Raw genomic sequence first — 12,953 nt, 5'->3', positions numbered from 1 at the left:
CACAAAAAAGTCCTCACTTGGGTCCGTCATCTGTTAACAGAAATATAGGGGCTACAACGTTACTGGTAGTGCAAAGGCTCTAAAAAAGTGAAATGGCTCATCGCCCCCCAAAAGTAGTTCAGCAAATTCTCTGCTCCCAAATCCAAATGCTCCCTCCATTCTGAGCCCCAGTGTGCCTAAACCACATTTAGCACCCACATGTTTGGCATTTCTGTAGCGATGAGAGCCCACCTTATTTACAGGTGCATGTCTCCAGAAGCTGGAGCTGGGCATAATGTACTGGCGACTGCAACGTACTGGTCACTACAAAATACTGGTCACTACAACGACAGTTTGCAATTTTCACTCAGCAACATCCACTGCTGCTTGTTTCTGGAAAACACTCATGGTTTCAAAATTGTCACTACATCTGTGGATAAATTCCCAAAAGGTTGTAATTTGCAAAATAGGATCACTTGAGGGATTATTCTGCTTTTCTAGCACTTAGGGATTCTTTATATGGAATCCTCAAACTATTTTAGGAAAATTTGTGTTCCAGAAAGCAAATAGCACTCTGTCCCTCCCAAGTCTCTCCGTATAGTTAAATAGTACTGTACAGCCATATATGGGGTATTGCCACGTTCAGGAGAAAGTGTGGGACAAATTTTGGTGCCAGTTTTATCCATTTTCCAGTATGAAAATGTAAAACTTGGGGCTAACACATAATCTTGGTGGTAAAAATGTTAATTATTTTATCTTCATTGCCCAATGGTATAAAAGTCTGTGACACACCTGTGGTGTCAATATAATCACTGTACCTAGATGAATTCATTGAGAGGTTTAGTTTGTAAAATGGGGTCACTTATAGGGGGTTCTGCTGTGTTGGCACCTCAGGGGTTCTGCCAATGTAACATGGCACCCTTAAACAAGTGCAGCAAAATCTGCACAGTAATATGGCGTTTTTTTTTCCTTCAGAGCTTTGCACTGTGCCTCAAAAGTAGTTTTCGACAAAAATTGGGATATCGGTGAACTCAGGAGAATTGCACAATAAATTTTGGGGTCCATTTTCTCCTGTTTCCCTTGTGAAAATACAAAATTTGGAGCTAAAAAATGTTTGCGGGAAAAATGTGATTTTTTTTATTTTCACAGCTTAACGTTATAAACTTATGTGAAGCACCTGGGGGTTCAAGGTGTTAAATACACATCTAGATAAGTTCCGAAAGGGGTCTGGTTTGCAAAATCATGTCATTTGTGGGGGGTTTTAACTGTTTAGGCACATCAGGAGCTCTCCAAATGCGACATGACGTACACTTATTAGCCCAGGAAATTTTGCATTCAAAAAGTCAAATGGCGCTCCTTTCCTTCCAAGCACTGCCGTGCACCTAAACAGTTGTTTTCCTCTACATATTGGGTGTCTGAGCACTCAGGGGAAGTTACACAACAAATTGTATGAAGAAATATTTCCTGTTACCCTTATGAAAATGCAAAATTTGAAGCTAAAAAAGATTTATCTGGGAAAAAATTGTTTTTTTTTTAATTTTCACAGCTCTGCGTTATAAACTTCTGTGAAGTGCCTGTGGGTTCAAGGTCCTCAATGCACATCTAGGTAAGTTCCCTAAGGGGTCTAGTTTCCAAATTGGTGTTTCTTGTTGGGGGTTTCTACTGTTTAGGCACATCAGGGGCTCTCCAAACATGACATGGCATCCGCTAATTATGTCAGCAAATCTTACATTCAAAAAGTGAAAAAAATTGTACTGATGTAAAGTAGAAATGTGGGAAATGTTATTTATTAACTATTTTTGTGAGATATGATTCTCTGATTTAAGTGCATAAAAATTAAGTTTGAAAATTGCAAAATTTTCCTTTTTTCCCCCACAAATCATGAAGTACAATATGTCACAAAAAAAAAAATCTCAAAATCAGTGGGATCCGTTGACGCATTCCAGAATTATGACCTCACAAAGTGACAGTGGTCAGAATTGTAAAAATTGGTCTGGTCAGGAAGGTGAAAACAGGTTTGTGGCGAAGGGGTTAATAATTAGTGAGTTGAATTCCTTTATGAAAGTTAGTGTGTGGTCTCCATTAATTCGCTTGTAAGTGTTTTGATCCTTCAGAAATCTTATTGCTTCTGCATGATACTGTTTGTACTACATAATAACAATTTCTCCCCCCTTGTCAGCTGGTCAGATGATAATGTCATTCTTTTCTTGTAGAAGTTGTATAGCATTCTTGTCTTTTAGGCTGGAGTCACACTGCCTTATTTCTCATGCGATAATCGCATCACACTGCATGGACTGGCCAGCACCTTTCCTGACCTGAGTATGACAGCGTGATGAGTTACTATGCAGCTGTCAAGCTCAGGTCAGGAGAGCAGACAGCCAGTGCGAGTTTTATGATGCGATTCTCGCACGAGAAATACGGCAGTCTGTCTCTGTCCTAATAGTTAAATTGTAGTGTATCTTCTTCTAATGACTTTTGGATTGAGTTTACATATGTCGTCAATTATACATTTCTGAAAAGTTTCCAACGAGTCAGAATACTCGTGAATCGGGTGAAAATGAGTTTTTCTTTAGGTTAGCATGAATGTACCTAAAGTCAGATGGGTTATCCATGTTGAATGTAACGTTTTTTTTAATTTTTTTTTTTATGGACAGTTTACTCATGAATTGTTTCAAGCTAATGAAGGATTGAAAGCAATAAAATGTATTAGTTAGGGCAAATTTGAGCCCTTCCAACATAGATAATCAATCTGACTTTAAGTACATTCATACTAACCTAAAGAAAAAAAATCAAATTTTCACCCAATTCAATGTGTAATTGATGACATTTGTAAACTCAATCCATAGGCATCTGGAATCGTCTGGCAGGGAAGAAGTTAATTACAGGAATGCACTATGGTATCTTGCATCATGGAAATAGTTAATAGCACAGTTTTATGCATACTATGAGCAAGGAAATTGTTAACCGCAGGAAAGAAGTTTAGTACAGCCAAACTGGAGATTTGCTTGAGAGATGCATGGCCTTGATTGAAGAGAGATCAAATGTGAAAATGACCAAGAACAGATGTGAGGAGTTAGTAACGTGCACGCTGAGAGGTAGGTGTAGATTACAACACCTAGCAAATTGGAATGAGCTTGGAAATAATACTGTCTGTAGGAAGTCAGGAGTAGCACGCTTGGATGATTAGACACCTGTCTGACAATGAGCCAAGTGAGGCAGAAGCAAACTCCGGACAAAACTGAAGCAATTGAGAACAATGCTACTAAATACTCAACCATCTAACCTTTGCTTGTTTGGAACTTAAAAGGCCCAAAGTGATGACGTCAGAGGAGTTGCCTGGTTACCTGAGAAACACAGAGTGGAATACTGCATAGGGAGGAGATGGGTGTAAGTTCAGCACTGGAGCTAAGAAAAATGAGTAAGGCTGAGTGCAGACGACTTTTTGGCCCTGCGGATTTTTCCGCGCAGAATGGAAGAAATCCGCAGGTCAAGTGACCTGCATTTTTCCTGCGGATTTCTTCCATTTTTGATGCGGTTTTCATGCGGTTTTTGTGCGGTTTTCCATCGCGGTTTTCCCCCTTCGGATTTGGTGACAGGGGAGATGGAAAACCGCACAAAAGAAGTAACATGCTGCGGATTTTGTACCGCGGAAAAACCGCACGGAAAAATCCGCAGCATCTGCACAGCGTTTTTTTTTTTACATTGATTTTAAGGCTACTGTACATCACAATGCAGAAATGCAACGTTTCTGCGTGGTAAAATCCGCTGCGGAACCGCTGCAAATCTGCATCGTGTGCACACAGCCTAACAATTTACCTGGCCGGCAATAATGTTTAGACTGGTGGTATGTGTCTAAATGATATCTACAGTGAAGGAAATAATTATTTGATCACTTTCTAATTTTGTAAGTTTGCCCACTGACAAAGACACGAACAGTCTATAATTTTAAGGGTATGTTAATTTTAACATTGAGAGATAGAATATCAAAAATAAAATTCAGAAAATCACATTGTATAAATTATGTAAATTTATTCACATTTTGCAGTGAGAAATAAGTATTTGCCTACCAACCATTAAAAGTTCTGTCTCCTACAGAACAGTTAGATGTTCCTAATCAACTTGTTACCTGCATTAAAGACAGCTATCTTACATAATCACCTTTATAAAAGACTCCTGTCCACAGACTCAATTAATCAGTCAGACTCTAACCTCTACAACATGGGCAAGACCAAAGAGCTTTATAAGGTTGTCAGGGACAAGATCATAGACCTGCACAAAGCTGGAATGGGCTACAAAACCATATGTAAGGCGCTGGGTGAGAAGGAGACATCTGTTGGTGCAATAGTAAGAAAATGGAATAAATACAAAATGACTGTCAATCGACATTGATCTGGGGCACCATGCAAAATCTCATCTCGTGGGGTATTCTTGATCATGAGGAAGGTGAGAGATCAGCCTAAAACTACATGGGGGAACTTGCTAATGATCTCAAGGCATCTGGGACCACAGTCACCAAGAAAACCATTGGTAACACATTACACCTTCAAGGTTTAATATCCTGCAGTGCCTGCAAGGTTCCCCTGCTCAAGAAGGCACATGCGCAGGCCCATCTGAAGTTTGCCAATGATCCCCTGGATGATTCTGTGAGTGATTGGGAGAAGGTGCTGTGGTCAGATGATACAAAAATTCAGCTCTTTGGGATTTCTCAACTCGCCGTGTTTGAAGGAAGAGAAATGCTGCCTGTGACCCAAAGAACACTATCCCCACTGTCAAGCATGGAGGTGGAAACATTATGTTTTGGGGGTGTTTCTCTGCTAAGGGCACAGAACTACCTCACTACATCAATGGGAGAATGGATGGAGCCATCTACCATAAAATCCTGAGTGACAACCTCCTTCCCTCCACAGGACATTAAAAATGGGTCACGGCTGGGTCTTCCACCAAGGCAATGACCCAAAAACATACAGACAAGGCAACAAAGGAATGGCTCAAAAAGAAGCATATTAAGGTCACGGAGCCTTAGCCAGTTTCCAAACCTTAATCCCAAAGAAAATTTATGGAAAGAGTCAGGGCCGGTTTTAGGCAAAGTTGGGCCCTAGGCAAAAGTTTAAAATGGGGCACCAAATGCTAACATATTGCACATCACACAGAAGCATTTCTGTTTTATTTATGTGCGCTGTGTTCAGGCCGCTAAACGAGTGTGATTGACAATACTGAAGTTGTTCGACTCTTGTTTCCCGGCCTGTTTACACCAACTGAGAAAGAATGATGGGAGCAGAACAATCACTATTAGATCAATCTGTCCCCATACAGTATCATGTTATCAGGAGCACATCTACAGTTTACATCGGGCGATGTGCTGCTGAGAACAATGATTTGTTCTGGCATAAACAATCCAATCACTCAATGAATATGCAGCATTTTGCTTGTTTAGTATAATACACCCCATAGTCCTCCATATATTATAATGTGCCCCACAGTCCTCCATATAGTATAATACACTCCCCATGGTCCTCCATATAGTATAATACACTCCCTACAGTCCTTCATATAGTATAATACACTCCCTATAGTCCCTCCATATATTAAAATACACTCCTCAGTCCTCCATATATTATACACTTCCCATAGTCCTCCATATAGTATAATACACTCCTCAGTCCTCCATATAGAATAATAGACTCCTCCATCCTCCATATAGTATAATACACTCCTCAGTCCTCCATATAGAATAATAGACTCCTCCATCCTCCATATAGTATAATACACTCCTCAGTCCTGCATATAGTATAATACACCTCATATCCCTCCATATATTAAAATACACTCAGTCCTCCATATAGTATAATATACTCCTTGCAGTGCTCCATATAGTATAATGCACCATTATAGTCATCCACGTAGTACAATTCATTTCCCATAGTATAATGCACCCTTTAGTTCTTCATATAGTATAACATATTCCCCATAGTTCTTGATACAGTATAATGCAGCCCACATATAGTATAATGCAGCCACCTCATAGAGCACAATGCAGCCACCCCACAGAGTATAATGCAGCCACCCCAAAGTATAATGCAGCCACCCCACAGAGTATAATGCAGCCCCACCATACAATATAATGTAACCCCCCATAGAATATAATTCAGCCCCCCTCATATAGTATAATGCAGCCCCTCCATAGAATATATGGTAGTGCCTCATAGAGTATAATGCAGCCACTCCATAGAATATAATGCAGCCCCCTTATATAGTATAATGTAGCTACTCCATGGAATACAATGTAGCTCTCCTCATAGAGTATAATGCAGCCTCCCATAGAATATAATGTAGCCCCCTCATAGAATATAATGAAGCCCCCATACAATATAATCTAGCCCACGCATAGAATATAATGTAGCCCTCTCATATAGTATAATGTAGCCCCCTCATAGAGTATGATGCAATCACCCCTCATAGAATATAATAAATATAATACAGCACCCAATAGAATATAATGTACCCCCCATATAATACAATATAGCCCACCTCCCCACAGAATATAATGTAGCCCCATCAAAGTATGACGCACCCCCCATAGAAAATAATCCAGCCCCCATAGACTATAGTACATCCCACCTCCACATAGAATGTAATGTAGCCCCATCAAAGTGTATGATGAAATCCTCCCTCAAAGAATATAATACAGCCCCCATAGAATATAATTCAGCCCACCTCCCTAGAGAATATAATACAGCCCACCATAGTATATACACAGCTTCCCCATAGAATATAATGTAGCCCCCATAGAATATAATACAGCCCACCTCCCTAAAGAATATAATGTACCCCCATAGTATATAACACAGCCTCCCCATAGAATATAATGTAGCGCCCCCCATAGTACATAGCACAGCCTCCCGCATAGAATATAATGAAGCGCCTCCCCCATAGAATAAAATGTAGCCCCCATAGTATATAACACAGCTTCCCCATAGAATATAATGTACCCCCCATAATATATAACACAGCCTCCCCCATAAAATATAATGTACCCTCCATAGTATATAACACAGCCTCCCCCATAGAATATAATGAAGCCCCCATAGAATATAATACAGCCCACCTCCCTATTGTATATAATGTACCCCCATAGTATATAACACAGCCTCCTCACCCCCATAGTATATAACACAGCCTCCCCCATAAAATATAATGTACCCTCATAGTATATAACACAGACTCCCCCATAGAATATAATGTAGCGCCCCCAAAGTATACAACACAGCTTCCCCATAGAATAGAATGTAGCCTCCCATAGAATATAATACAGCCCACCTCCCTATAGAATATAATGTACCCCCCATAGTATATAACACAGCCTCCCCTATAGAATATAATGTAGCACCCCATAGTATATAACACAGCCTCCCCCATAGAATATAATGTAGCGCCCCCCATAGTACATAGCAAAGCCTCCCGCATAGAATATAATGTACCCCCCATAGTATATAACACATCCTCCCCCATAGAATATAATGTAGCGCCCCCCATAGTACATAACACAGCCTCCCCCATAGAATACAATGTACCCCCCATAGTATATAACACAGCCTCCTCACCCCCCCATAGTATATAACACAGCCTCCTCACCCCCCCTTAGTATATAACACAGCCTCCTCACCCCCCCATAGTATATAATACAGCCTCCTCACCCCCCATAGTATATAACAGCCTCCTCACCCCCCATAGTATATAACACAGCCTCCTCACCCCCCCATAGTATATAACACAGCCTCCTCACCCCCCCATAGTATATAACACAGCCTCCTCACCCCCCCTTAGTATATAACACAGCCTCCTCAACCCCCCATAGTATATAATACAGCCTCCTCACCCCCCATAGTATATAACAGCCTCCTCACCCCCCCTTAGTATATAACACAGCCTCGTCACCCCCCCTTAGTATATAACACAGCCTCCTCACCCCCTTAGTATATAATACAGCCTCCTCCTTTTGACTTTCTCTGCTTACACAGTGTTACGTCATCATCTGCGCATGTGTACATGCTGCCACATCATCATACAGAAACTTTGTTTTTGTTCCCCATTGCTTTCAATGGGGTTTGGGTTTTTGGTCAATTTAAGGTACAGTTCTGGTACCCGAACCACACTTTGGACTAACATTCGGGTTGGGTAGCAGAATCCGAACTTCCACAGGTTCGCTCATCCTTAAACGTGAGCTATATACTGTAATACAGCAACATTGCAATATATAGTAAAAATCACAAGCTCCTTTGAATTACATAGGCTGGTCTTTGTAGAAGTACCACCATTCCAGCCTTGACAAGACCCAGCTGCCATACCAACCACTTGGCACCATGTATTTCAGTTTGACATCTCTGCTCTCGATCAAACAACCCTTTATTTTCGGAGCAATTATAACTCTCAAAGAAGTTTCTAATAAATGAGAAAAGAGACAAAGTTAACCTTACCTGCAAAATCCTGGAGATTTCACATGCTCTTACTCCACTTGTAGCCAATTCTATTATCTTTTTCCTTTTACACGTTGGGAGAGGGCGACCATTTACAAACATTCCACCTAGCTGGTTCACACTGCTTACACCTGGAAAATATATTGTGGAGACGTTTGCAAAACTCCAAATTAAAACAAGGGGTGACAAGTAAATTTAAATTTGTTTCCGCGAAATGTTTATTTCTTAGTACAAAGATATCCATCCTGTATTCTTAACAAAGCAATTTATTGGCTCACTTTTACCAGTATTAGAATTATATTCACATAAGTGATTTACTGTATTTTTCAGACTAAAAGACACACTGGACCAGAAGATGCACCTAGGTTTTAGAGGAGCAAAATAGAAAAAAAATGTAAGCAAAATATATGATCATGCGTCATGACACCCTGTCAATGGGGGGAGAGGTGCTGCTGACACTGCTATAGGGGTAATATCCCCCATCCTGGTATATACAGGTATATGCCCTCCCATCCTGATATATATGTCCCCATCCAGGTATCAAGATATACTGTACCATGCTGTTATCACACTGATAGCAAATACCCAGCAATGGCTAAATATATAAATATACACCAACAGCAGGAGGCTGAGCGTCTGACCGCTGCCTTACCCACATTAAGCATACTGCAGCACACCACCTATTGAGGACAACAGCCTGTTCTCAACACGATAATATATTTTGGGGCTTCTCCACATGGATTAATTGTAAGATTCCTCAAGTCAAGCTACTGAAACGACGTACCGAATAAGGCCGTGGATAGGCCGAAACGTCACAATTGTTTTTTTGTCGCTTCAAAAAGTATTCTTTTCCCTGCGCTACTTTGTGCTGTTATCACTTTTTGCAATAAATATTTGGCATCATGTACAAGATAGAGTGTGCGGTGAATTTTGATTTTGATTTTTTTTGTAAGCAGTGCATGACATCACTGCCTGCACCCTCACACGTTGAGGTCAGCTGCTGGAATACTCACTGCTCTTCATGCCATGGGCGTGGAGAGCAGTAAATATTCATTTTCTTTAATAGCGAGCACACTGTTAGCCGCAGCCGCCAGGCAATCAAGTGTGCCCAATATTAAAGAGAATGAATATTCACTGCCCTCCAAGCCCATGGGAGGTGAGAGCAGTGATCATTCATTCTCTTTAGTAGTGGGCACACATGATCACCCAGCAGATGCAGGAGAAGAAAATGAATATTCAATGTTTCCTACGCCCATAGTCTCTCCCACCTCTCAGCGCTGGCTTCAGTGCATAGAGATGAGCAAGACTATACTATGGGCATGGGGAGTAGTGAATATTTTTTCTTTAAAAGCGGGCACAGTGTTAGCTGCAGCAGCTGGCTCCTGCCTCCTGTGCACCTTCTTCACCACAGCCGCTCCTCTCCCATCCACAACCACAGGGGACATATCTAACATATAAAGCTCAATGTGGGTGTGTATGTATGTATGTCTGGGATTGGCATCCGCACCGTCGCAGCTACAGCCACAAAATTTGGCACAGTCACACGTCTGGACCCCGAGAGCGTCATAGGCCATGCTGTGAGGCGAAATTTTAACCCGCGCGTTCCAATTCACCAAACAATTTTGCCCCAAGGTACATAATGGGGGAAAAAGTGAATGTATGTATTGACATCTGCACCATCGCAGCTACAGCCACAAAATTTTGCACAGTCACACGTCTGGACCCCAAGAGCATCATAGGCTATGTTGTGAGGTGAAATTTTAACCCCATGCATTCCAATTCACCAAACAATTTTGCCCCTAGGTACATAATGGGGAAAAAGTGCATGTATGTATTGGCATCTGCACTGTCGTAGCTACAGCCACAAAATTTTGCACAGTCACATGTCTGGACCCCGAGAGCGTCATAGGCTATGTTGTGAGGCGAAATTTTAACCCCGCGCATTCCAATTCACCAAACAATTTTGCCCCTATCTACATAATGGGGAAAAAGTGAAAAGAAAAGTGTTGGAGGCAAATTGACAGCTGCCAGATGTGAACAAGGGGGACTTTAAAGAATGAGAGCGATGGCGCCAAAGAGTATATACCGTACAGTTGCTAAGGTGGGGTCCTGACATGGGATACTCACCACACACGGGGATATGAACACACACAAAATGCGCCACACACCACCACGTACTTCAACACATATACCACCCTCAGCACACATTTCACCACACATACACCAACCTCGCCACATAAAAGTCGAAACACAAAAGTCGCCACTCAAAACTCGTCACGCTGTCCCAGAGCTGTTTAAAAGATGAAAAATGAGTTGTTTGGTTGCTATCAACAACAGTTTTCTTTGTAGACAGTTGTGGTAACTGAGGCCTATTATTGTTATCATTTCTATGGTGTTATCGTCCTTCTATAAAGCTAGAAATAACACAATTCATTACCGTGCCAACACAGACCACACTCTGACACAGACTGCAGGGGGAGCCCAGTATCACACAGGATAGGATTAGATACACAGCTCAGCAGACAGTATCACACAGGACAGGATTAGATAAGCAGCTCAGCACACAGTATCACAAAGAATAGTATTAGATACACGGCTCAGCAGACAGTATCACATAGGATAGGATTAGATGCACAGTTTTTATATAATCATTATAATTTGTTATAACTAACCGCAGTTGGTTACTATGCCCAGGCAACGCCGGGCTCTTCAGCTAGTATATATATATATATATATATATATATATGTATATATAGTGACAAGGTCCCTAGTAATGTAATAGAGAGGAGATATGTGTCACTGTAGTTAATTACGTCGATGATATGAAACCTGAGTATTTTTCTCCAGCACACAACGTGTTGTGAATAGTGTTGAGCATTCCGATACCGCAAGTATCGGGTATCGGCCGATACTTGCTGTATCGGAATTCCGATACCGACTTCCGATATTTTTTCAATATCGGAATTCGGCATCGGAATCGGAAGTTCAGTTGATTGACGGCCTGACGTCATCATGATGCGCGGTGTGTGCGCATCATGATGCGCCGTCATTTCGGGCCTTCCGGGGGTCTCTGCCGGCCTGCCGGGGGGCTGTGCCGGCCTGCCGGGGGGCTGTGTGGACTGCCCGGGGTCTGTACCGGCCTGCCGGGGGGCTGTGCCGGCCTGCCGGTGGTCTGTGCACCCTGTGGGGGTCTGTACCGGCCTGCCGGGGGGCTGTGCCGGCCTGCCGGGGGGCTGTGCTGATGTCCGGGGGTCTGTGCAAGCATCGTCCGATGGGACTACAAGTCCCATCGGGCGATGCCTGCTACCATGACAGTGATTGACACATTAGCCAATGATGGGACAGTAGTAGTCCCATCATCCGGCTAATGTGTTAAATGTTAAAAAAAAAAAAAAAAATACTACATACATACTACATGCATGCTACATACATACTACATATATACTACATACATACTACATACATGCTACATACATACTGCATGCTACATACATACTACATACATACTACATGCATGCTACATACATACTACATATATACTACATACATACTACATACATGCTACATACATACTGCATGCTACATACATACTACATACATACTACATGCATGCTACATACATACTACATATATACTACATGCATGCTACATACATACTACATGCTACATACATACTACATATATACTACATACATACTACATACATGCTACATACATACTGCATGCTACATACATACTACATACATACTACATACATACTACATGCATGCTACATACATACTACATGCATGCTACATACATACTACATGCATGCTACATGCATGCTACATACATACTACATGCTACATACATACCACATATATACTACATACATACAATACATTCATACAATACATACATAGACATACAGTACATATAACATAGAGTAACATACTTACCAATACTTGTCACATTGTTCCCCGAAGCCATTGTCTTTTCCGGGATAAATATTAACATAACAAACCACAAAAATACTCACCCACGATCCGAAGCAGTCCACGAGTGTGTCCCACGACGATCTTGGGTAGAGAACTGCAGCATCAGATGATGCTGCCGTTCTCTACGGGCTGCAGGAATCCAATGACGGAAGGTAGGTATCCTTCCGCACTGTATTCCTCCGCCACTTAAAAAAAAAAAGTCCCTAGTCTCACTTTATGCCATTGCTGCGTGGGAAATTCCCACACAGCAATGGCATAAAGTGAGACTAGGGACTTTTTTTTTTTTAAGTGGCGGAGGAATACAGTGCGGAAGGATACCTACCTTCCGTCATTGGATTCCTGCAGCCCGTAGAGAACGGCAGCATCATCTGATGCTGCAGTTCTCTACCCAAGATCGTCGTGGGACACACTCGTGGACTGCTTCGGATCGTGGGTGAGTATTTTTGTGGTTTGTTATGTTAATATTTATCCCGGAAAAGACAATGGCTTCGGGGAACAATGTGACAAGTATTGGTAAGTATGT

General features: G+C 41.7%; 1 protein-coding gene across 1 annotated transcript in view; it reads right to left on the bottom strand.

The window, feature by feature from the left end:
* PAX4 (paired box 4) overlaps positions 1–12,953 on the bottom strand; it is a 208,993-nt gene that overhangs the window by 180,898 nt on the left and 15,142 nt on the right. The window contains 1 exon segment of the mRNA XM_073579176.1: positions 8,454–8,616. Within this exon segment, the coding sequence (XP_073435277.1) occupies positions 8,454–8,616 (163 nt within the window).

Source organism: Dendrobates tinctorius, unplaced genomic scaffold (genome assembly GCF_039654945.1).
Source record: "Dendrobates tinctorius isolate UK_male_01 unplaced genomic scaffold, ASM3965494v1 ptg000062l, whole genome shotgun sequence".
In the NCBI taxonomy this organism is placed as follows: Eukaryota; Metazoa; Chordata; class Amphibia; order Anura; family Dendrobatidae; genus Dendrobates; species Dendrobates tinctorius.
This window is presented reverse-complemented; position numbering and strand designations above follow the sequence as displayed.